The following is a 27263-nucleotide window of genomic DNA, read 5'->3' on the forward strand; positions in this document are numbered from 1 at the left end:
GCGGGGTCTAGTAATCTCAAAAAACTCCCCAGTTCACTCTATCACCCAGCTGCGTCCACTGGGAGGCGTGGCGACGATAGTAGAACTCATGTCTCTGCTCCTCTGCCTCTCTGACCTCCTGGCGTGCCTGGCTCAGCTGGGACGCCACCCACTCACATATAGGCTGCTGCTCCTGAAGGCGTTGAAGCGAAGCAAGGCTACGTCTCAACCGACGCTCCCGCTCGCGAGTCTCTCCCAGCCGTGTCAAGGCTGCAGCGTGCAAAAAAGAGCTTAGCTCGATGAGTCCCTGGGCACACTGGCCTGCTGCATGTTGGTCTGAGCTCTGGTTGTCATGCCAAATCCTCTCAATGTCCTCAGCGAGACTAGGATCTGTAAGTACCCTCTCTGGGATCCTCAACTGCAAGCTGGTCTCCTGTGTCCTCTCCTCAAGTGTCAAAATAACTGGCGCATGGTCTGAAAAAGAGGTGCCAGCGAGAATGCCAACGGAGCCCCCTCGCTCCCCTAACCTGTCGCCCACATAGAAGCGATCAATCCGTGATAGATTAGTCCCTCCCTGTGGGCGATCTGACCGAGAGAAACTAAGACTGTCCTGAGAGCGGGAGAAAGCTCATGATGCCATGTATCAGTGATCCTCAGTGTCATGCAAAATCGCTCCCACGTTGCAAGCTCCGTGCCGTGCACTGTAACATGACTGCCTCCCACCACCCTATCGGCCGGGTCCTCAAGCATGTTGAAGTCTCTCCCGACACACCAATGTGCGGCCTCTGGCAATGCATCCGTAACCTGGGTCCAGAACTCTGCTCTGGCACTAGCATGTTGGGCGCATAGACATTGAGCACGCCAAAGAGCTCATCATGCATCCTCAGAATGACATACTGTGCTCTACCGGGCACAATGATCCCGCGATCCACAATGGCCTGCCGCCATACATCCGCAATGACCATACATACTCCTCCCTGCCACCCAAGGGGCCAAACCCTGCAAACCAAAAGGTGTCCCATCTACCAGGCATCACCGAATCGTATCTCTGGATCCTGCTCTCACCCAAATGGTGCTCCTGCATCATCAGAATATCAATACTGCCCCCAACCAGGCATCTCTGAAGTTCCTGCCTCAAGCAACCACGATAACGTATATAGTGTGCGCCGCCAAGGCCCTGTACATTGCATGAGATGATCCTCATGGATGACCTGCTGAGGTGGAGGTTGTCTCAGCCGTACGACGGGCCTTCGCGCGGCTTGGATGGAGAATAGTCCCCATCCGAGCGGCTACGAATCTGCCACCCGGTGTGCTGCAAGAATCTCGGATTAGGCGCTAGTGGCTGTGTCCCATGGCGACTGCCTCCCGCTCAGACAGAGCAACCTCGTGTATGCATACATATCCAGGGTCGCGTGCTAAGTCTGCCACTATGCGAACCACCAAATGTCGAATCCCGGAGGCATCCACACTCCCGGTATCAAAGAAAAAATGAGCCAACTCCCTAGTCGGCCTATCACGTCTGTCACCTCCAGATCGCTCACATGGTGAGAAAACTCAACTGCCTGAGTCTTCAAAATGCTAAGAGTGAGATCCAGAGTCCACTCCCGGTCGCTAGGGCCACAGAGAGGGAATGAGAAGGCCACCGCTGAATCAAGTGCCTCCTCCCCTCGGGCCGGAGGTATCACTACATGAACTGTGATGGGTGCTCGCTCATGGGGGCCCTCCGCTCCAAAAAGCCATGTGAAGGAGTAATCAAAAGCCTCCGAGCGCTGTCTAGTGTCGAGACGACTTAGCCGACTGCGGATAGAGGATATCCGTGAAGCCCGAATCGGCATGGTAGGTCTCCTCTGCGGTGCTCGAGCAAGGTCGGTGCTTAGTGTCCGCCGGACTGCAGGTGAGCGCCAGGGAACTGCCAGGGCCTCCCGGGGAGATGAGGCGAGCGGGGGGGGAGGAGGGGGGGGAGAAGGGGGTGGAGAAGGAGCCGCTGCCAAAACCGGAGCGGGAATGGGAGGAGGCGAAGGTGGAAGCGAGGCGGGAGGGGGGGACGTGGGAGGGGGGCGGGTGGGGGCGAAGGAGGGGGTGCTGGCATCTCCTGGTCCTCAGTCGGCGCTAGGGTCTCCTCGTGGAGGGGAGCAAAGCTGTTCCTCACGGGAACCCTATGAGACTGGGGCTGCTGCTGCATCGGTCTCTGGGCGTGCTGTTGTGGCTGTCTCCTTCGACGGCGCCCCTGTCCAGGCTGCCACTCCGAGGTCTTTGTGGGATGAGCAGGTGTCCCGGAGGCTGCCTGCCGAGCCGCATCTGTGGGCGGGCCATCGGGGGCCTGTTGCTGCGGTGAAGGTCGGGGTCTCCTGCGAGGGCAGCAAGCCTTGGCCATGTGGCCGACCTGCCTGCAGATAAAGCACTGGTTCGGGAGCCCCGAAAACTCCACTCTCTGATCAATCCATCCCCCCTCTATCCTAGGTAGCTGAATGACCTTCGGAAGGGAGGAGATGTCAGGAACCAAAACTCTGACCGAAGGTAGCCCAGCTGCTCTAGCCACCACTGAAGCTGCTGTGTGGCCAGTCTCAAGCACTGAGCCCACCAATGCTCCTAGCCTAGAAAGGAGCAGAAGGTACTCACGGCGGAGTCCAGGGAAGCAAACTGTAACATGGAAAAGGCGCTCTCCCTGCTCAGCCGCCGCTGCTGGGTCAAAGCCATGCTGCCAAGGTCTGAAGAATGCCCGAGCGCCCCTGATGTCAAGGGGACTCATGGCTAGGACCTGGGCCACACTCTGGGGTGTCTCGAACTCAATCTGGTAGTGTCCACAGCCCAGTAGCTGAACGTCCAGGATCTTGCCCACATCTGCAAGAAGGCGGGCCTGGAGAAGATCCCGGATCTCCCCTCTGCTGGGGCGAGTGCCGACTATACGGCAGATGGTGGAATGTGCCTGGAGGCGTTCCACCTCTGCGGCGAGGCTCGCTTCCTCTTCTGGCGAAAGAGAAAGCCTGATGGGGATATCCTCAGGGGCGGGCGAGGGGGCTGCGGAAGAGTCCCTCTAAGGTGGGGCGGGAGGAGCCTCCATCAGAGTCTGAAGCTATGTCGAAGGCGGAGCGAATGCGGAGAGTCCTGCAAGAGCCGAGCTGCACACAAATGGCGGAGGGGGAAGGCGGAAGGCAAAAAAACCCCAAGGGACGGGAAAAAAAACAGAAAGAAGGGGAGGGGGGGGGTAAGGCGGCGGCGAAGAAAAAAACCCCAGGGGGGGGCGGAAGCAACGCGAAAGGGTGAGAGGGCGGAGACTGGCGGAGGGGGGCGGGGAGCTGAAGAAGGGAGGGTGGCGCGATGGAGAGGAGCAGGGGCGGGCGCTACAGCGCTGGGGCGGGGGGCACAAGAGAACCAGGCGGGGGGGGAGCAAGCGCGAGGGCGGCAGAAACAAAGGGCAGGCGGGGGGGGGGGGGGGGGGAACAGACGCGTGGGCGGGAAGGGGGGAGGGCGTGCAGGCAGCAGCGCGAGCAGGGGGGGGAGCGGGAGCTTCAGCGACCCATCCTGGTATGACTCAACTTGTTTTCAGATAAACTAATTGGCAATTTGTCACCAAAATTATGTCTCTGATGGTATTGTGTAAAACACTTGTGCCTATGTGCTAGGGTTTTCAGAGATAGAAAAGAGTGAGGTGGAATCACACAACAGCACACACGAGATAGAAAAGAGTGCGGTGGAATCACACAACAGCACACACAAGAGTCGTAAACTACTGATTTGTATTATGTACAAGGCAAAAGTGTTACAACTGTACTTAAAGTACAAAAGATGGCTGAGAATAAAAATGTCAATTCTCAGCCCCCACACTGCCTTAGATCTCCTTGACCAGCCTGTATTGTAGAGAGACCTGTAGGCTCTGATCTCTGTGAGGAATGGAGATGATTATGATGATTTTGCTAGTCATGTATATACACACGATCATTGCTGGTTGACGAGTATAAACACCTGTTGGCCTATTCACGACGTGCCACGTTAGCATGTTGGCTGCCACATGGCACCAGCCCTTGCCTGCCTGCCTGTCCTAAGCAAATTACCTAACTGATGTGCATCCTCGCTGCTGTCCGCGTGTACCTATAGGTGAGATGTGTTACATTCTCCCCCAGTTGCTGCATGTTGTGAGATGTGTCACATTCTCCCCCACTTGCATTGTAGCTGTCCTCAACTGCACGGTGTCCAAATAAAGTGCCCTTTTGTAAAAGGAAAAAATCCAAGCAAAGCTCAAGGTACCCAAGTTCCCGAACACTGTGAGACCACTTGCAAAAAAACCTGCGGATGACCAACTTCTACTTGATCCTACGCTTGTCGTTTATCCAAATTTCCAAGAAAAATACTTTGCCACAACTGCAGAGTATCCTCCGATAATCCACAGGAAGAACACTTCAAAGAATGGCCGAGTAAAACTCTGCTATCCACACTCCATCCACTAATGCATCTGTGAAGATGGATCACAAGAACTACTTGCACCAACTCTAATGCACGCTAGAAGAGTTGCACGAAATCTGTGTCCATTGGTACTGCTTGGCACTTGTATGTCTAGAACACCATGTCCAAGAAAAAACTCTACCAACTGCTGAGTATCCTCCGTTAATCCATGGGAAGAACACCCCAAAGAATGGCCTGGTAAAACTCCGCTATCCACATTCCATCCACTAATGCAACTATGAAGACGGATCACAAGAACTACTTGCACCAACCCTAATGCACGTTAGAAGAGCTGCATGAAATCTGTGTCCATCTCCATCCTCTGCTGACACTCCGCTGCTGATACTCCGAAGCAAAGACTCCAAGCAATCTGTGGAGTGTGAAGACACACCTACTGGCATATCTTCCCAAGGTGAAGACAAATCCGGTGACATGTCCTCCTGTGGTGCCTCATGATACTAGACATTGAAGAAACACCACCTAATGCAAACGGCAAGTGAGAAGAGTCCTGTACGAGCCTTGAAGTTGAAGCAACGGTCCACTGAGGCCAAAGATTCTTCACCTAGTACAGATGGCAATTGTTAAGATTCCCCCTTAGAGACGTGGCCAAAAAACTTCCCCGGTTTGAGCTTGTGGCATGATGCAATGAAGCAACATGGGTGTGTCCTCAACCCGAGAAATAAAAAAGGCTGACACGCGCACGCATGCATCTCCGTGAAGAAGCCTCCACCTCGGACTGCTCTTGTGGTTTTGAAGAAACCTCCTCCTCGGACGACTCCTCCAAGGTTCTTAGACAATCCTTTGTGATATGCTCGGTGGAGTCAAACTTGAAACATTGACCAGCTGGTCGCTTGGCTTAGAACTCCTCTTGAGAGAGTCATGTCTGGTTGCGACACTCTCCCACTCGAACTGTTGTTATCCTCCATGGCCTTATTAGCTTCTTTTGTAGGAATCTCCTTGCCCTTCTGCTGTTGGACTTTCTGTTGAATACCAGACTTGGAAGCCTTTGTTGTAGTGATCCACAGCCCTAAGCGTGATTAAGAACAAGATGCTGATTTAAACATGATTAAGACAAGAGGAGAGAGATTGGTGTCAGGGTTTTTTTGTATTTAATATGGTACAAAAAGGTTGCTTTAATGCTATGCATGACTGGGGTTGACCCTGGCCCCTACATGATGTCTACTTACTTCTATGGTAGATGAATGATGAATTTGAAAATGATGCTTTTTGTTTATATATGTGTTGAGGTGCTGGTCGGCTAGTAGAAGTGCTGTTGGCCAGGTTTGGACATAGATTATTCACAATAATATGCCTTAAATGCTGCACTTTAACTTGATGCTGCCCAAACGATGTTGGCCTTCAACATAGTGTTGTCGCCCACTATTGGGCACTGATGACGTTAGTGGGGATGTCATAGTATCTAGTCCATTCTACACCCACTATTGGGCACTAATGATGCTAGTGGGGATGTCGTAGTATCTAGTCCATACTATGCATAATGGAGTTGATAGTTATAGTCTTGTGGGTTGACTACCATGAGTATATAACATGCACGTTCCTAAAAGGTGAATTTGGGCATGCTCCTAGATTCATCTAGGTATATATATAGTGCTGTCGCCTGCTGCTAGGGTCTGTGGGCTGACTTCCGGCTGCTGCAAAGGCCTGTATGGCTGCCGACTAGTACCCTACACGCTCCAATGGTGTAAATGATGATGGTGTTGATGCTGTAGCTATTGATGATGATACTGCTGCTGATGACACTGATGCTGATGATGGTAATGATGCTGATGATAGTCAGGGATTCCACTGTTCATGTTGAGGGTTAGTGCCATGTGCAAGATTTGCCATGGACATTCTCTGAGGCTAGTCCTGAAGGGCAAAAGATAAAGAAGGAATTAAGAATCAGTTAGAACCAGAATTTAGGAGCATGTTATGCTGTTTTGGTAGGAGGATATCTGATGGAAGAGGTGGTGTTGCTGTTGGCCAGCATAAGAATAGACTAATGAACCTTTTTGTACCACATGAATATACTGAATTTCCAGCTATCTCTCTCTCTCTCTCTACTCTCTCTTCTGTCTGCGTTTTTGCATCAGCATGTACTAAGTGGTGTTTAGGGCTGAAAGAAGACTCCCAAAGCTTCCGCATGTAACATTGGTATCAGAGCATTAGGCTCAGCAAGGCTAGATGCTGGTTCAGTCCCATATGAAGGTGTACAGGTCCAAGGTATAGGAAAGTGCACAGGTACGAAGCCCAAGGCAAGGAACACGAGACCGGGAAGAGCTCCCAGGAGGTTGGTTGGTGGTGTTCCACAAAGCCCAAAGGGGATGGCAGTCCTGTGAGCCAGGAAAGGCTTTCGGGCAACGGTCCCAAGGGAGGATGATCCTCCAAGGGGTGGAGTGAGAGTGCTAGACTCATTTCTCAGGAATGAAGACCAAGACGGTGTTCAGAGACAGGGCAGGAACAGGTTGGGGACTGGATGGAACAGATGCATAGATCTTATTCAGAGTCAGAGTGGTTTTGGAGACCGGGCCGGGTTTTCAGTGAAAAGGGTTGCCAGAGATGGATGGGATGACAGAGGGACTCCGTGAACAGAATGGGATGATGACAGTCATCCAAAAATAGGTTGGAATCCTGTCATCAAGTTTAGTAGAGGGGGATGTCATGTGCAAGATTTGCCATGGACATTCTTTGAGGCTAGTCTTGAAGGGCAACAGATAAAGAAGGAATTAAGAATCAGTTAGAACCAGAATTTAGGAGCATGTTATGCTGTTTTGGCAGGAGGATATCTAATGGAAGAGGTGGTGTTGCTGTCGGCCAGCATAAGAATAGACTAATGAACCTGTCGCTGCATATCACATGATTTTTTGGACTTGAACCTGGCCGACCAGCAGTAGGCCAGTCCATGAGTGATTTTCCAGCCTATAAATAGGCATGTTTGCTCATTGTTGGCGGCCAGTCCATCAGTGATTTTGCAGCCTATAAATAGGCATGTTTGCTCATTGTTGTATTCATTCACTCCCTTGTGGAGTGGGTCCAGTATCTAGGACTGTTTTGGGTGTTTCCACCTTTTCATGGAAGGCAGCCCATGTTTGCCGATTTAGAGGTACCTTTTTGTACCATATGAATATACTGAATTTCCAGCTCTCTCTCTCTCTCTCTCTCTCTCTCTCCCCGCCATTTCGCCTCTGCACCCATTTCGCCTCTGCCCAGCATTTCGCCTCTGCCTCCCTCCCCGCCATTTCGCCTGTGCCCCCTTTCCGCCATTTCGCCTCTGCCAGCATTTCGCCTCTGCCTCCCTTTCCGCCATTTCGCCTGTGCCTCCCTCCCCGCCATTTCGCCTCTGCACCCATTTCGCCTCTACCTCCCTCCCCGCCATTTCGCCTCTGCCCCCTTTCCGCCATTTCGCCTCTGCCAGCATTTCGCCTCTGCCTCCCTCCCCGCCATTTCGCCTCTGCCCCCTTTCCCGCCATTTTGCCTCTGTCCCCTTTCCCGCCATTTCGCCTCTGCCTCCCTCCCCGCCATTTCGCCTCTGCCCCCTTTCCCCACCCACCCACCCTTTTCCCCACCCACCCTTGCTCAGGCCCCCAAGGCAGCAACATAACTCTCTCTCTCTCTCTCTCTCTCTCTCTCTCCTCCCTGCCTGTGGGAAGGACTGCAGAGTGATCCGGAGGAATGACCCCGAGTCTCCAAGAGAAACTCGAGGCCCTCGAGATGGCAATGAAGGCACTAATCAAGGAGAACAAGAAGACATCCGATTCCAACCTCAATGAGGTGGAAAACAAACTACACCGGCACATCATAGCTCTCGAAGCACGGGTCACGAACCTCGAACAAGAGAACACGGCACTCAAGGAGGAGGTGAGTGCATTGAAAGTGGAAATGGTAGCCATCAAGAATGCTGAGAAGGAAGAAGGGGAGATCAATGACAACACTCTCACGGCCATCAAAGAAGAGATCTCCAAGGAGATCACAAAGGACATGGAGGGAAAGCTCGAAGCCAAGCAGTCAGGATGGGTTGAGGTGGTGAAGAAGAACATCCGTAAAGAAGTGAGGGAGGAGACTCAAAGGGAAGAACACCAAATCATTCACACCACCATTGAGGAGGAGAAGATGAGGCATGCCCGCCGCCTCAACATTCGAGTCACAGGTATAGCTGAGACACCTGACTCCACTCCCGAGAAAGATGGACAGCTTCTATGCATGAAGCTCGGCTACAAGGAAGAGCACCCTCTCCCCTTCACCAAAGCATGGAGAGCCGGGAAAGACTCAATACGCAAGCGAGCCCTCATCCTACAGTTTGCAGGAGAGACGGAGAGGGTCACCTTCATGAGGAAGAGGGTCATACTACGGGGTTTAGAGGGAGCTCCTATTTTCTTGGATGATGATCTCACGAGGATGCAGCTTGAGCATAGGAGAACTTGCATGCCACGAGTCTTACACGCGAGGAGAGAAGGCAAGAAGGCCTTCTATCGAGATGGTCGGGTCATCATTGATGGCCGGCCCATGGATTAGCGGTTTGGGGCCTATGGGACACAGACCAGGCCACTGACAGAGATACACATGGCAGTATGGAACTCTAATGGTTCACTATGGGTGCAGCCTGGACGACTGGAGCATGTTATGGTGGGGAGAGACATCATACTTCTGACAGAGACACATCAGAGCCCAGAGAGAGGGCTACCTCGAGTAGAGGGATTCCAGTGGGAGTCATCATTCAGGAGGACCACACGCCAAGGTACCTCGAGAGGGTCGGGAGGAGTAGCAGTCCTATTCAGGCGAGAGCTACAGGGGAGACTGAGAGTGGTAGCACAGGATCCAGAGGCCAGATACATGTGGATCAGCTTACAGCTCTCACAGGACAGGGTTATATACGTAGCTCTATGTTACTTTTCTCCATCAGGATCCTTCTATGTCATTACAGAGGACATGCCACAGGAGGAGGAGACCGGAGCCTCGCCATACACTTGTCTGCTCTGTCAGAGGAGATTATGCATTATTCCACACTAGGGGAAGTATTTCTTACGGGTGACTTCAATGGCCACACATAGAGCAGACAGTGTGAGGTGTATGACTATGATGACATGGAGATCCTCCACCCTGTGGATCCAGAGGAGATAGGGGCTAGTCGGGCATCAGAGGATACTGGACCAGACAGAGGACATTATGGGGACCACTTACTAGAGTTGGGAGCCAGGCATCGTCTTGTTATTTATAATTGGATGCTACAGTGGCCGGGATCAGGAGGGCTGACATGCTTCCCACATGGGAGTCATACACGGACCGGAGGCACGGTGGTAGACTACATTATGGGGTCTTTGGAGGCATCACATCTTGTCACCTCATTCTCCATTCCACCTCGTCCTATTGGGGCAGATCATACATACTTGGCATATTCACTAGCTGGATCACTAGTTTCACCAGCCCCCCACATACCGACGCCACACACTACCATCTACTTCACACATGACATGGCAGACATATACACTGGCAGAGTAGAGGATGGGCTCTTACTCATGGATCCCCTGGCACCTATGGATACCATTACAGCCCTGCTGGCATCACTCCTACACACGGCTGCATTACAGAGCTTCCCACATCGTGTCCACTGAGGAGAGCCTGCGAGATTTGGGACTATGCCCCAGAACAATGGTATGATGATGAGTGCAGAGCCCTATACTCACGACTCCGCATACAGAGAGCCTTGGGAGCCATTACAGAGCAGGAGTCGAGGAGAGAGATGAGGAGACTTACTCGCCGCAAAAGACGGGCCTTCGCAGAGATACAAGAGCTAGAGATCTTCCATTTCTTCATGAGTAGAGATAGCCCTATCTCATGGCGGCACTTCAGAGAGCCCCAGACACCGACACCCATTGCAGACCCACAGACATGGCACACATATGCAGAGGGCCTATACCACGCCCCACAGCAGCCACCTATACCTCAGCCACAGGAGCCTCGACCTACCACAGCTAGCTTCTTTACCCACTCGATGGTTAAGGAAGCTATCCGCCACCTACAGCATGGACAGACCGCGGACCATATGGGCCTACAGCACAGTCACAAGGAACGGGGGACGGTAACGGGGGACGGGGACGGGGACGGGACGGGGGACGGCCATAAGTAGGGAACGGGGACGGGGGAGGGAACGGCACTCAAAAAATACTTTTTTTTTAAAGTTTTTCCACCCTCAGGTAACTACGCAGGCACCGGCTAACTCTACTTTGTGAATCCCCCCTATATGAGGAGAAGGCATTTATCAGTAGCACGGGTCATCTGATAAGTCCCGGTTTAAACACCGGATGGTGGCCAATTGTGGCCAGATAGCATGAGACGATTCTAGAGAAGGTTGGCACACTGCCAACCAGGCTACATGCATATGCGGTGAGTTATTATACACATACTGCATATGGGCTGTAAATTTTGAGTCCGTTGCGGCGCGCAGTTTCACACCAGCCTACTTGGGGGAAGGTGCGGAGGGGGGCGTGAGCCCCTCTCTGCAGGGGGTCCGGGGGGGAGTCCGAAGGGCCGTTTACGCTAAACTCCATGTTTGTAGCCTTGTAGCCTTGTTCTATAAATAGATATTAGATAGGCAAGAGAGAGGGAACCCGGAAGGGCAAGTGAGAGAGAGAGAGGCAAGGGCCAAGCCTCAAGGGCCAAGGCCCAAGGCCCAAGGCTCAAACTTAAGCCTCAAGGGCAAGAGAGAGAGAGAGAGGGCCAAACAAGCCTCAAAGAGCCAACAGCTAAAAAAGGGAAGCGCAACGGCCAAAAAATGGCAGGCATCTCTCTGCCGTCCCCTCACAGGTCCGTCCCTCACCGGCGTCCCCCGTCTCTGTGCCGTCCCCGTCGCCGTCCCTTGTGAGAAACGTGCCATGGGGGACGTCCGTCCGTCCCCGTCCGTCCCCGTTGCTGGTCCGTCCCGAATCGGCGTCCCCGCGTTCCAAGCTGCAGTCCCCTCCGTCCCCTGTGACTATGGCCTACAGGGTGAGCATCTCATATATGCAGTAGATTCTTTGGCTCCTTTTCTTGCACACCTATTTAACAGGGCACTAGCAGAGGGTTTGCCTGTGGAGTGGACGATGCACACCATTGTGCCGATCCACAAAACAGGGGATATGCTCGATCCGAGCAACTACAGGACAGTTATGGTTGGCCACGTGTTGGCCAAACTCTATGGTGCAGTGTTGGAGCAAGAGCTTAGCTTATATGCTGAGCGAGCAGGTTTACGCTCATCAGGGCAGGCAGGCTTCAGGAGAGCTTTCTTTCTCTACCCACTGACCATGTATTCACTTTGAGATGTATGATTGATCAGGCCAGAGTGAGGATGAGAAAGCTCTATTGCTGCTATGTGGATTTCCGCAAGGCATTTGACACAGTACCACGAGAGAGGCTCTTTCAGCGCCTGCAGTCTCTTGGCATACCAGCAGATATGACATGGGGCATCTATGCATTATATGAGCAGGTTTTTGGGCGAGTCAGATGTCCAGGAGGTATATCCGAGACTATTGCTAGCACCATTGGTGTGAAGCAAGGATGCCCACTTTTCCCCAACGCTATTTGTGTTATACATTGATGAGGTGGCTGACTTCATTACACGGGGAGGCGGAGATGGAGTTGATTTAGCAGGTAACTCAGTACATACTATGCTCTATGCTGATGATATTGTATTAGTGTCTGAGTCTCCAGGTGGTCTACAGCAGCATCTACATGCACTCGATGATTTCTGCACACAGAGGGGTCTTACTGTGAACCTTGGGAAAACCAAGGTTATGGTCTTTCATACATCGAGACAGGGCAGGAGTCAGCTGACATTCACTCTCGCAGGATGCCAGGTGGAGGTGGTGACATCATACGTGTACCTAGGGGTTAGCTTCTGTGCAGAGCAGCCACGCGCTTCATGGGTTCAGCAGCCAGAGCTAGATTGACACGGAGATATGCAGCATTGGCTATGCTAGAGAGACAGTGCCACCATGCGCATTTTCAGGAGCCCTGGACGAAGGGGTGGCTATTTGACACATTAGTCACATCGGCATTGATGTATGGAGCAGCAGTAAGGGTGCCAGGCCTTGCTACCCATTGGTGGACACAAATAGAGAGACCACATGCCCTCATGATGGCACGCATGATACGCAACAAACCGTCAGTACCTCATGACATTATCCGAGCAGAGTTTGCTGCGCCTCCTATGATGGTAGAGGCCATATTTCAGACTATATGCCTGCTAGACAGAATCAGAGAGATGCCACAGGACAGATTGTCATACACAGCTTTTGAGGCATCTAGACAGCTGGCTGAGGCAGGAGACAGAGGATCATGGTATGCACAGGTCACACATTGGTTCTCACAGCATGGCCTAGACATGGATCATCTACCACTATTCCAGTATGACAGGGATGCACCACATATCCGTCTCTCTCATAGTGAGAGGAACATAGTATTGAGACAGGATCTATGGCAGCTCTATACACGAGAGACATGGATATCGCCTACACAGCCTCTTCCACCGAATATGCTATACTACAGAGATCACTTCATGAGTATCACTGATGATGGATTTATAGAGAGGCCTAGATACATGGAGGGCTTTTTACCACACGGCTCCCGAGTGGCTATTGGTCAGCTCAGAGTTTCATCACACCGATTGGAGATTGAGACTGGCAGAGCAGCACGGATCCCCCGAGAGGAGAGGGTATGTAGATTGTGCAGAGAGGAGGTGGAGAGTGAGGAGCATTATGTATGCAGATGCAGAGCATATACAGCCATCAGAGAGAGATACATTCCCTACGCCAGATCTTTGAGGCAGCAGACCAGCGCATACTGGGGAGATACATTCTAGACATACAGCGCCACAGAGAGACATTATTACAGGCTCAGACAGCTCCAGAGGGGGGGCGACAGACACAGATTACTACATTTTTTCAGAGATCCATCCCCCTCCCAGCCCCTACACGGCAGGGAATTACTCTCCAGAGAGCAGAGACACTTAGAGCCCGTAGGAGACAGAGGACACCTGGCTTTCGGACACCACGCCTATACCAGAGAGAGATGACAGAGATCAGAGCTCAGTTTCACAGAGAGGGTGCGGAGCGACTGGCTCGCTTCAGAGCACACCCAGGCATGTTCTTCAGGGAGCTGTGGACACCCCCTTCACTGATGTATACCATTTTATACCCCCAGTATGGTACAGGATGGAGCTAGCTAGGTTGCATATCATGATTGTATACTCCATGCATATAGCTTTGCATTCTCCTAGTAGTAGAGCTCCATCCCCTGCACACCCAGATTCAGCTTTTTTTGTTCAGTACTTTTTCATTTTGTTGGGATGACAGAGGATACCCCATACAGGTACTCCGATTTGTCTCATAGGCCGAGTTCGGTCTTTTGGAAGACGTTAATAAAATCTTTCTTTCTTTCTTTCTTTCTCTCTCTACTCTCTCTTCTGTCTGCGTTTTTGCATCAGCATGTTCTAAGTGGTGTTTAGGGCTAAAAGAAGACTCCCAGAGCTTCCGCATGTAACAATTAGCCATGGTACGGGTGTGCACGTGACATCCCTCTTGCTTAACTTGATGACGGGGTGGACACCCTGTCATCCTTCCTCCCTAGACTACTGACCTTAAACTTCTACTTTTGACTTTGACACTGACTTTGATATTTTTGTCTGAACACCTCCACTTCTGATCTCCACTGAAGAACTGAGCATTTGTTCCTCTGCTGTCCCCATGCATGCTATCCCTTACCCTTAACACAACGGTGGGTCACGTGCCGGAACTGATCATGCGTGTTGCTAGGCCTTTGGAACTAACCTAAGAGCTTAATGATGTACTGGTTATACATACATACCCTCAAGGAATGCTTCCTCTAGCTTCGCCTATTGCATACCACTCCATCTGCTATCCTGCTGGATTCTTTTGCTCGGTCTGTGCACCTCCCTGGGACTATACTTAGTGGCTGAGCTTGAATGCTTTGATACCAATGTTGCATGCGTAGAAGCCATCCACAACCCTAAGACTAATTAAGAACAAGATGCTGATGTAAACATGATTAAGACAGAGGAGAGTGAAGAAGAGAGAGATTGGTGTCAGGGTTTTTCTATATTTAATATGGTACAAAAAGGTTGCTTTAATGCTTGTACATGATTGAGCCCTTGGTCAGCCCCAAAGGGGTTGACCTCTGGCCCCTACATGATGTCTACTGACTTCTATGCTAGATGAATGATAAATGAACTTGCTTGACTTCTGAAATTGATGCTTTTTTCTTGTATATGTGTTGAGGTGCTGGTCGGCCCTAGTAGAAGTGCTGTTAGCCTGGTTTGGACATGGATTATTCACAATAATATGCCTTAAATGCTGTGCTTTAATTTTATGCTGCCCAAACGATGCTGGCCTTCAACATAGTTCTGCCGCCTGCTACTAGGGCCTTCAACATAGTGCTAGGCCTATATGGCTGCCGACTAGTACCCTACACCCTCCAATGCTGTAAATGATGATGGTGTTGATGCTGTAGGGGATTCCACTATTCTTGCTGAGGATTAGCCATGGCACGGGCGTGCACGTGACATGGAACCCTCCTGCGTCTGGAGGGTAGTAGCCATTAGTATCGAATCCAATAGGTCACGGAACGGGCACATTTGCGTTGAAGAGCAGTTTCAAACCATCCTCAAAACGCTCAACTTGCTCCGACCATTGGACGGGAGCGTGAGTAGAAGCTTCCAGAAACGTGCCAACAAGTAGTTGGTAACTTGCCCTATTTGCTTCTGGGTAAAGTGCTCCCATTGCGGCTTTAGCTCATGGTAGTAGTCCACCATGGGAACAAAACTGCTTCCAAACCGCCTTTCATCCCAACAAGATCCTAACAAGAAACGGAGTGGTGCCTAAGGTCGTGTTTTGACCACAAGAGGGCAAGTACTCAGAGAGCTGTGCACCAAATGGAGCCGAGAAACATCTGAACCACCTGTTGCCGCCAACGTGTCAGAGCCATATGCACAAGATGGAGAAGAAAAATATCTGAACCACCTGCAACCATCTTGCCGGTCCAATTGTTGACAACTTTCCCATCCATCTTCCAGTTGAACTTGGGAGGTTTCAAAAGGTTCAATAAGTGAGTTTGTTCCTCATGAGGCATGGAGGAAGAACTTGGCAAACTGGTAGTCTATATATACACACAAAACTATTGCTTGCGTCGGCCAGTATAAACACATGTAGCCTATTCATGACCTGCCACGTCAGCATGCTGACTGCAGCGCTTGCCTGCTCGCTTGTCCTGTGCATATTACACACCCTGGCTGCTGTCCGCGTCTACCTATGGGTGAGATGTGTCACATATGTAAGAAATATATGTATTTAATCATCGAGTCTCTACCTCTTCACGCTATCTTTGAAGGTTCATAACTTTCAAACCGTAGCTCGAAATGTGGCACTTGTTCAAGATCACAAAGTTGACTGTGCACATGGCTTGAAAATCTGTACAACTTTCATTTTTTAGAGCTCTTCGATCCGAGCTATGGATTGAAGTTATAGGTCTTCAATATTGTGTGTTTAAAATGATTATTCTTATTGGGTATCTTGAGCATGCATGGATATATTGAAATTTATAAAGTTACTCACATTTTTTCCACTCAATCCATTGCATGCAGGATGGTGTTGAGCCCTTTTCTGGGACTGATACTGATGGTCCTGAAATACACATGGCGGCATCACCACCACCATGTTCAGATTATGATGCTGATACTACCCAACAGCCACTGATGATACACTCCATAAAGGCTGAAAGTGCCACTGATGTAAGCATCTTAAGGCTTGCCCACCAAATTTAGTTTATTTTTGTTCAATAAATGCCCCCTAAGAAAAAAGAAAAAAACTCAAAGGTTTTCTACATTCCAGCAAAGTTTGAGGTTTCTTGCAATGCTTTAGGCAGCTGAGTGTGTGACGCGTGTGCGATCTGGACCTTTGCCTGCTCCGCTTCCTTTTCAAGCTTCAAATTGTCCAAGGTAATATTTTTTCTATCTAATTTTATATCGCATTATCAAATTCTAACATTCTCTCTCTCTCTCTCTCTTTCTCTCTCTCTCTCTCTCGACGTTAATATATCATTTCATTTCATTTCCTCTCTCTCTCTCTCTCTCTCTCTCTCTCTCTCTCTCTCTCTCTCTGATGTAACTTTTGGTCTCATAGGTCATTATGGCCTTTTGAAGACGTTAATATAACATTTCATTTCATTTCATTTCTCTCGCCTCGCTGCCCTGCTGACTGTTCGCCGATTCGCTTCGCTGCCGCCCACTAGCCCTTCTGCCTCGCTGCCCTCCTGAATGTTGGCCGATTCCGCCTCGCTGATTCGTTCGCCGCTGCCCGCTATGCTGGCTAGCTGATTCGCTTCACTGTTCGCCGCCGCCTCGCTATGCTGGCCCGCCTCCCTCTCTGCTAGGGTCTGTGCGCCCCTTTCCCCATCCACCCTTGCTCAGGCCCCCAAGGCAGCAACATAACTCTCTCTCTCTCAGTATGGTACAGGATGGAGCTAGCTAGGTTGCATATCATGATTGTATACTCCATGCATATAGCTTTGCATTCTCCTAGTAGTAGAGCTCCATCCCCTTCACCACTCATTGTACTTATTGCACACCCAGATTCAGCTTTTTAGTTCAGTACTTTTTCATTTTGTTGGGATGATAGAGGATACCCCATACAGGTACACCGATTTGTCTCATAGGCCGAGTTCGGTCTTTTGGAAGACGTTAATAAAATCTTTCTTTCTTTCTTTCTTTCTTTCTCTCTCTCTCTCTCCTCCCTGCCTGTGGGAAGGACTGCAGAGTAATCTGGAGGAATGGCCCCGAGTCTCCAAGAGAAACTCGAGGCCCTCGAGACGGCAATGAAAGGCACTAATCAAGGAGAACAAGAAGACATCCGATTCCAACCTCAATGAGGTGGAGAACAAACTACACCGGCACATCATGGCCCTCGAAGCACGGGTCACGGACCTTGAACAAGAGAACACGGCACTCAAGGAGGAGGTGAGTGCATTGAAAGTGGAACTGGTAGCCATCAAAAATACTGAGAAGGAAGAAGAGGAGATCAATGACAACACTCTCACGGCCATCAAAGAAGAGATCTCCAAGGAGATCACAAAGGACATGGAGGGAAAACTCAAAGCCAAGCAGTCAGGATGGGTTGAGGTGTTGAAGAAGAACATCCGTATAAAGAAGTGAGGGAGGAGACTCAAAGGGAAGAACACCAAATCATTCACACCACCATTGAGGAGGAGAAGATGAGGCATGCCTGCCGCCTCAACATTCGAGTCACAGGTATAGTCGAGACACCCGACTCCACTCCCGAGAAAGATGGACAGCTTCTATGCATGAAGCTCGGCTACAGGGAAGAGGACCCTCTCCTCTTCACCAAAGCATGGAGAGCCGGGAAAGACTCAACACGCAAGCGAGCCCTCATCCTACAGTTTGCAGGAGAGACGGAGAGGGTCACCTTCATGAGGAAGAGGGTCATACTACGAGGTTTAGAGGGAGCTCCTATTTTCTTGGCTGATGATCTCACGAGGATGCTGCTTGAGCATAGGAGAGCTTGCATGCCACGAGTCTTACACGCGAGGAGAGAAGGCAAGAAGGCCTTCTATCGAGATGGTCGGGTCATCATTGATGGCCGGCCCATGGATTAGCGGTTTGGGGCTTTTGGGACACAGACCAGGCCACTGACAAAGATACACATGGCAGTATGGAACTGTAATGGTTCACTATGGGTGCAGCCTGGACGACTGGAGCATGTTATGGTGGGGAGAGACATCATACTTCTGACAGAGACACATCAAAGCCCAGAGAGAGGGCTACCTCGAGTAGAGGGATTCCAGTGGGAGTCAGCATACAGGAGGACCACACGCCCGGGTACCTCGAGAGGGTCGGGGGGAGTAGCAGTTGTATTTAGATGGGAGCTACAGGGGAGACTGAGAGTGGTAGCCAGGATCCAGAGGCCAGATACATGTGGATCAGCTTACAGCTCTCACAGGACAGGGTTATATACATAGCCTTATGTTACTTTCGTCCATCAGGATCCTCCTATGTCATTACAAGGGACATGCCACAGGAGGAGGAGACCGGAGCCTCGCCATACACTTGTCTGTCAGAGGAGATTATGCATTATTCCACACTAGGGGAAGTATTTCTTACGGGTGACTTCAATGGCCACACACAGAGCAGACAGTGTGAGGTGTATGACTATGATGACATGGAGATCCTCCACCCTGTGGATCCAGAGGAGATAGGGGCTAGTCGGGCATCAGAGGATACTGGACCAGACAGAGGACATTATGGGGACCACTTACTAGAGTTGGGAGCTAGGCATCGTCTTGTTATTTATAATTGGATGCTACAGTGGCCGGGATCAGGAGGGCTGACATGCTTCCCACATGGGGGTCATACACGGACCGGAGGCACGGTGGTAGACTACATTATGGGGTCTTTGGAGGCATCACATCTTGTCACCTCATTCTCCATCCCACCTCGTCCTATTGGGGCAGATCATACATACTTGGCATTTTCACTAGCTGGATCACCAGTTTCACCAGCCCCCCACATACCGACGCCACACACTACCATCTACTTCACACATGACATGGCAGACATATACACTGGTAGAGTAGAGGATGGGCTCTTACTCATGGATCCCCTGGCACCTATGGATACCATTACAGCCCTTCTGGCATCACTCCTACACACGGCTGCATTACAGAGCTTCCCACATCGTGTCCACTGAGGAGAGCCTGCGAGATTTGGGACTATGCCCCAGAACAATGGTATGATGACGAGTGCAGAGCCCTATACTCACGACTCCGCATACAGAGAGCCTTGGGAGCCATCACAGAGCAGGAGTCGAGGAGAGAGATGAGGAGACTTACTCGCCGCAAAAGGCGGGCCTTCGCAGAGATACAAGAGCTAGAGATCTTCCATTTCTTCATGAGTAGAGATAGCCCTATCTCATGGCGGCACTTCAGAGAGCCCCGGACACCGACACCCATTGCAGACCCACAGACATGGCACACATATGCAGAGGGCCTATACCACGCCCCACAGCAGCCACCTATACCTCAGCCACAGGAGCCTCGACCTACCACAGCTAGCTTCTTTACCCACTCGATGGTTAAGGAAGCTATCCGCCGCCTACAGCATGGACGGGCCGCGGACCATATGGGCCTACAGGGTGAGCATCTCATATATGCAGTAGATTCTTTGGCTCCTTTTCTTGCACACCTATTTAACAGGACACTAGCAGAGGGTTTGCCTGTGGAGTGGACGATGCACACTATTGTGCCGATCCACAGAACAGGGGATATGCTCGATCCGAGCAACTACAGGACAGTTATGGTTGGCCACGTGTTGGCCAAACTCTATGGTGCAGTGTTGGAGCAAGAGCTTAGCTTATATGCTGAGCGAGCAGGTTTACGCTCATCAGGGCAGGCAGGCTTCAGGAGAGCTTTCTTTCTCTACCCACTGACCATGTATTCACTTTGAGATGTATGATTGATCAGGCCAGAGTGAGAAAGAGAAAGCTCTATTGCTGCTTTGTGGATTTCCACAAGGCATTTGACACAGTACCACGAGAGAGGCTCTTTTAGTGCCTGCAGTCCCTTGGCATACCAGTAGATATGACATTGGGCATCTTTGCATTATATGAGCACGTCTTTGGGCGAGTCAGATGCCTAGGAGGTATGTCCGAGACTATTGCTAGCACCATTGGTGTGAAGCAAGGATGCCCACTTTTCCCCACGCTATTTGGGTTATACATTGATGAGGTGGCTGACTTCATTACAAGGGGAGGCGGAGATGGAGTTGATCTAGCAGGTACCTCAGTACATATTATGCTTTATGCTGATGATATTGTATTAGTGTTCGAGTCTCCAGGAGGTCTACAACATCATCTACATGCACTCGATGATTTCTGCACATAGAGGGGTCTTACTGTGAACCTTGGGAAAACCAAGGTTATGGTCTTTCATACATCGAGACAGGGCAGGAGTCAGCTGACATTCACTCTCGCAAGACGCCAGGTGGAGGTGGTGACATCATACGTGTACCTAGGGGTTAGCTTCTGTGCAGAGCAGCCACGCGCTTCATGGGTTCAGCAGCCAGAGCTAGATTGACATAGGGATATGCAGCATTGGCTATGCTAGAGAGACAGTGCCACCATGCGCATTTTCAGGAGCCCTGGACGAAGGGGTGGCTATTTGACACATTAGTCACATCGGCATTGATGTATGGAGCAGCAGTAAGGGTGCCAGGCCTTGCTACCCATTGGTGGACACAAATAGAGAGACCACATGCCCTCATGATGGCACGCATGATACGCAACAAACCGTCAGTACCTCATGACATTATCCGAGCAGAGTTTGCTGCGCCTCCTATGATGGTAGAGGCCATATTCCAGACTATATGCTTGCTAGATAGATTCAGAGAGATGCCACAGGAGAGATTGTCATACACAGCTTTTGAGGCATCTAGACAGCTGGCTGAGGCCACCATTCCAGTACAACAGGGATGCACCACATATCCGTCTCTCATAGTGAGAGGAACAGAGTATTGAGACAGGACCTATGGCAGCTCTATACACGAGAGACATGGATATCGCCTACACAGCCTCTTCCACCGAAGATGCTATACTACAGAGATCACTTCATGAGTATCACTGATGATGGATTTATAGAGAGGCCTAGATACATGGAGGGCTTTTTACCACACGGCTCCCGAGTAGCTATTGATCAGGTTAGAGTCTCATCACATCGATTGGAGATCGAGACTGGCAGAGCAGCACGGATCCCCCGAGAGGAGAGGGTACGCAGATTGTGCAGAGAGGAGGTGGAGAGTGAGGAGCATTATGTATGCAGATGCAGAGCATATACAACCATCAGAGAGAGATATGCCATTTTATTCAGAGAGCCTTATTCCCTACGCTAGATCTTTGAGGCCGCAGACCAGCGCATACTGGGGAGATTCATTCTAGACATACAGTGTCACAGAGAGACATCATTACAGGCTCAGTCAGCTCCAGAGGGGGGACGACAGACACAGATTACTACATTTTTTCAGAGATCCACACCCCACTCCCAGCCCCTACACAACAGGGAATTACTCTCCAGAGAGCAGAGACACTCAGAGCCCGCAGGAGACAGAGGACACCTGGCTTTTGGACACCACGCCTATACCAGAGAGAGATGACAGAGATCAGAGCTCAGTTTCACAGAGAGGGTGCGGAGCGACTGGCTCGCTTTAGAGCAGACCCAGGCATGTTCTTCAGGGAGCTGTGGACACCTGTATACCATTTTATACCCCCAGTATGGTACAGGATGGAGCTAGCTAGGTTGCATATCATGATTGTATACTCCATGGATATAGCTTTGCATTCTCCTAGTAGTAGAGCTCCATCCCCTCCCCCACTCATTGTACTTATTGCACACCCAGATTCAGCTCTTTAGTTCAGTACTTTTTCATTTTGTTGGGATGACAGAGGATACCCCACACAGGTACACTGATTTGTCTCATAGGCCGAGTTCGGTCTTTTGGAAGATGTTAATAAAATCTTTCTTTCTTTCTTTCTCCTAGGCTCACCAACCCTAGATTGATGAGATTCTCCCCCGCCACCACTGAGCATTTGTAGCTGCTACCTCGCCCAGCTTCTCCTTGGCCTTGCAGATCAAGGGGCCCTCCTCATCCCCTAGCCGATGGACATCCTCTATGGACCCCTACCACACATCGATGGATAGCTCCCTCTCCACACTCACACTCCCGTATCCTCTACACCCAGTTTGTATCCACGATGATGAGGATGACAATGATGATCCATACATATCTACATTTACCTAGGGATCAGTGTTAGTTTTTTTTGTTATGTTGTCTTTTTTTCCATGACGAGTTTCCATGGACAGTTTTGTATCGCCCCAGTGAGATAGCTATGTTTATGTTTTCTTTCTGTTTTATTTTCCATTCAATGATGAGATATGCCATAGACATTATTATATCACTTTGGTCTCATAGGCCCATGGGGTCTTTAGTAGACGCTTAATCTCTCTCTCTCTCTCTCTCTCTCTCTCTCTCTCTCTCTCTCTCTCTCTCTCTCTCTCTTTGGATAGTGATGTGTATGATGCTTACCTTTGTTGCTGGAGTTTTCCTCCCACATGTTATCCATTAGGAGCTCCTGGTACCGTACTTTTCCTCATAGTTGTTTCAGTTTCAGTTAGTTGTTTAGTTGTTTTTAGCTTTCCTTACACAGACATTGTATCAGATCCACCAATTGTTGTAACCTTTTTGGTCTCATAGGTCATTTTGGCCTTTTGAAGACGTTAATATATCATTTCATTTCATTTCATTTTCTCTCTCTCTCTCTCTCTCTCTCTCTCTCATCCCACTCATCCCGGAGTTTACCATCTTGCCTCGCCCCATCGGTGTTGCAACCGACCATGCATACCTGGCCTTCTCCCTCACATGCCGATACACCACCCAACCACCTGCTTTGCCCCATCATTGCCCGAGATACCACTTCACCAGAGAGACCTCTTCCATCTATTCTGATCATGTCTACCGCATCCTCTCCGACCTCGACCCTCACATCCCACTTGACGAGCTTACCACAAAAATCGCAGCCACCCTCCATACGTCCACTGGCAGCCTCCTTCCTATAGTCCAGAGCAACCCCTACATCATTAGGAGGGACTGTCCCATAGAATAGCTGGTACGACGAGGAAGGTCGTGATACCCGAGCCCATCTACATTAGGAGGTGGCGCTAGGATCCACCACACACCAGCAGGCGCGAGTGATCTTTCGACGTCTCACACGGACAAAGAAGAGAGCCTACCTAGCTAGGCTTGAGTAGGAGCTATACCAACTATTTCTTGGGAGGGACTGTAAGGAGGCCTAGAGGATCTTCTAGGATCATCGCCTGCCGACTCCAATTACTTCACTCGGCACATGGCACACCTATGCCACCTCTCTACCATGCCCTCGAGTAGCTACCTCTCCCCCATTTACCTGAACCTCGTCCCTCACACTCTTCCTTCTTTCACCTGAGCATGGTGTTAGATGCTATTGATAGGATGTAGATTGGGAGAGGGAGGACCAGGAACACCTCTACCAGGAGTCTTGATACCGATCCTCTTGTATGCAGATCATATTGTTCTTATTTCTGATTCACCAGAGGGGTTGTAGAGGCATTTGGATATATACGGAACTTTGTGAGGACTGGGACCTCACTGTGAACCTTGGAAAGACCAAGGTCATGATCTTTAACACCTCCTCACAGTGGATAAGTAGATTGCAGTACAGTTTACACACAGTAGAGAGCCTGTGGAGTATGTTACCTCATATGTATACCTTGGGATCACTTTAGCTGGACCTCAGTTCTCGATGCGAAAGGCGGCTGAAGCTAGATTGATGAGGAGATATGCAGCCCTTGGCTCGCTAGAGAGGCAATGCTCTCACACAGAGTTTCAGGAGCCGAGGACGAAGCTTTGGCTATTTGATACTCTAGTTACACTTGCACTACTATATGGTGCCCCCACCTGGGTCCCAGCTTATACCATAGGAGGAGACATGAGAGAGCTGGCCGAGACAGATACAGAGGAGGTATATGATGGGTGGAAGCCGATGGAGAGGCCCCTAGTGGCGATGATCTCGCGTATGATTAGGAGTAAGCCATCAGTGCCACATGAGATTGTGCGGGCAGAGATGGGGGCTGCCCCGATAGTTCCAGAGGCTCTATTCCAGACAATGACATACTAGCACAGGCTATGGGAGGTTCCACTAGATAGATACCCCTGGCTAGCCTTGGAGTCTGTGAGACAGCTGACACTCGAGGGAGATATAGAGTGCTGGTACACAGGTAGGCACTTGGTTTGGCATGCACGGTATGCAGATGGAGGCACTTCCTCCGTTCCAGTACAGCATAGAGGCCCCGTCATTTTCTCTCAGCCGCACAGAGTGGAATAGGGTTATCAGGAAGGACATTGTCAAACTGGATACTCAGAGGACATGGAGTTCACCTAGTCGTCCACTGGGGATGATGATGGCCTTCTACAGAGAATCACCTCCTATGCCTGATAGAGGATGGTTTCATCATCCGCCCACGCTACATGGACGCACACCTATCTTTTTGGGTGAGATGTGCGATCGGCCATATCCGCACCTCGTCCCACCAGCTAAGAGTGGAGACTGCTAGATATGGGCCTAGAGCGGCTGCACCAGAGGACAGGATATGCTAGCTCTGTCACACAGAGCCCGAGACAGGATCATTACATATTCCGATGCCTTGTATACTATGAGATTCGGGGGAGGTTCCACTGCGTCTTCTGAGCTGGGTTCAGACCACTTTCGAGGATCATGGACTTCCTGGATCAGAGATGCCTGGGACTTTTTCTAGAGCTCCGTAGACACAGGGAGTCCGTAGTGAGATCCAGATTAGTTGTACTTGCTGGAGGACCAGCAGAGAGAACTCTCACCGACTTCTTCCATACGAGCACTTCGAGGGCTGATCCACCCATGATGCCCGGGCCACAGGCTAGTGCAGGAGCTCGGCCGAGAGGTGCGACACTCGATAGAGCCACTGAGTTACGCAGAGCTCGACGCCCCAGACCCCATGGCCCTTGTCCACGGCCACGCCACCACAGGAGGATCAGGGCCATCATCTCCCATCGTTGTAGGACCTTCTTGCGCCAGCTCAGTTTTACCACCTTGAGTACCATGTCACAGTGGCCCATGAGGGATGTATTAGGGTGATATGAGAGCTCTCTGCTCATGTACCTAGATCAGATTTTTTAGTTCTAGATTTTTGTTCGCTTTCTTTATTACCATTTTGTACCCAAGATGATGTACCTCATGGATATGATGTAACCTTTTGGTCTCATAGGTAATTTTGTTCTTTTGAAGATGTTAATACAGCTTTATTTCTTTCTTTTCCTCCCAAATGTTATCCATTAGGAGCTCCTAGTACCGTACTTTTCCTCATAGTTGTTTCAGTTTCAGTTAGTTGTTTAGTTGTTTTTAGCTTTCTTTACACAGACATTGTATCAGATCCACCTATTGTTGTAACTTTTTTGGTCTCATAGGTCATTTTGGCCTTCTGAAGACGTTAATATATCATTTCATTTCATTTCATTTCATTTTCTCTCTCTCTCTCTCTCTCTCTCTCTCTCTCTCTCTCTCTCTCTCTCTCTCTCTTTTCTTTCTCCACTACACCCTCATGTGCACACTACCCACCCCCCCACCAACATCCCCCACCTCTCACTACACCCAGATCCGTCTTGATCATGAGCTTGATGGTGTTTACTCTCAGACCACATTTATCTCCACCTCTTGGATTGTAGTAGAACAGAGCACCTAGGCTATGGAGGCTTGAAGATATTCATGGTGGTGTGTGTAGAAGAGAGATAAGGCTTCAAGGAGAGATGATGAACCTTCAAGCCACAGCAATGGTTGCTCACGTGAAGAGAGAGAAAGAGTAAGAGGGAGAGGGGGAGAAGAGATGTGTTCACAACCAAGAGAGAGCAAGTGAATGCACAACTCAATCATTTGATAGATTGATGGTGTGGAAGCTTACACCAAGTACATGCTTTTCTAGGTTGTAAACCTTATCTTTTGACTTGAGAATCACACACACATGGTAGAGAAGTGAGGCATGGCACACTTATCTTATCCACACCTAAGGGTGGGTTCACACACAGTAACACACTTAGAACTTTTAGGGGTTGTGCACGGAAGCCTTCTTCTGTGATCCAGCCCTAAGCCTGATTATGGAACACTGTAGATGCTTAACGAAATGATTAGATAGAGAAGAGAGAGAGAGAGAAATGGCTGTTGGTATTTAGTATATTACTATGTTACAAAAAGATGTATGACTTTACAACTTCATGAGGCCTTTGGCGTGCCCAAAAGGTGGCTGATGCACTTCTACTACCTACATGCTGACCTAAGCCCCAAAAGAGGGAATAGATGATTTCTACAAATGATGCCTAATGCTTACATAGGCCTGAATATGCTGGTTGGCCAGATGGTACTGATGTCGGCCTGTATTTGCTCTCCATGACCTGAGGAAAATCATCTTTGATTGCGGACTTAACACATATGGGATCTGATGCTGCCAACTGATGAGTAAATGCTGCCTGACCCCTGATGAAGCCCATATGGTGCCTATGCTAACCCTAAATGCTGCCTAAATGAAGGAATGTGCTGAATATGCTGAGATTTTGCCATGGCATGGGTGTGCACATGACATCCCCTCTTGCTAAACTTGATGATGGGGTGGATACTCTGTCATCCTTCCGTCCTCCTTGGACAACTGACTTTGACTTACTTATTGACTTGATGGACTTTGACACTCTGACCGAACACTGGCCACTTCTGAACTCCACTTCAAGTCTTGATGAAGAATTGAGCATCCGATCAATCAATGTCCCCATGCGTGCTATCCCTTTCTCTTAACACAACAGCAGGTCACGTGCCGGAATTTATTGCTAGGCCTTCGGAACTGATCTGAGAGCTAACTGATGTACTGGTTCTAAGTACATTCTCCCTTAGAATGTTTTTCTCTAGCTTTGCTAGACCGCTCCATCTGCTACCCTTGGTTGCATTCTCATGATGGATCTGTACACCTTTTTGGGACACTGTGCTTAATGGCTGAGCCTGAATGCTTTGATATCAATGTTGCATGCAACTTTCTTCATTGCATGAAATGCCTCGAGTGCTTTGCCCATGACGGACACCTTCTGTCAACGTGTCTTCACACCCTTGAGAAGATTTGTAAGAGGTGTTGCAAGGTAGGAAAACTTGTCCATATGCAAACTGTATGCTTGGCAGAGACCTATAAAAGAG

General features: G+C 50.0%; 1 protein-coding gene across 6 annotated transcripts in view; it reads left to right on the forward strand.

Annotated features, from left to right (window-relative positions):
- Positions 1-27263, forward strand: part of LOC147629391 (uncharacterized) — a 204725-nt gene that overhangs the window by 52375 nt on the left and 125087 nt on the right. For all 6 annotated transcript variants that reach the window (XM_086812629.1, XM_086812631.1, XM_086812630.1 and 3 more), the window contains exons 9-10: positions 16049-16195; positions 16326-16402. In XM_086812629.1, the coding sequence (XP_086668755.1) occupies positions 16049-16195; positions 16326-16402 (224 nt within the window). The remainder of the gene's footprint in view (positions 1-16048; positions 16196-16325; positions 16403-27263) is intronic.

Source organism: Cibotium barometz, chromosome 18 (genome assembly GCF_041138505.1).
Source record: "Cibotium barometz isolate CiBa-2024 chromosome 18, ASM4113850v1, whole genome shotgun sequence".
Lineage (NCBI taxonomy): Eukaryota > Viridiplantae > Streptophyta > Polypodiopsida > Cyatheales > Cibotiaceae > Cibotium > Cibotium barometz.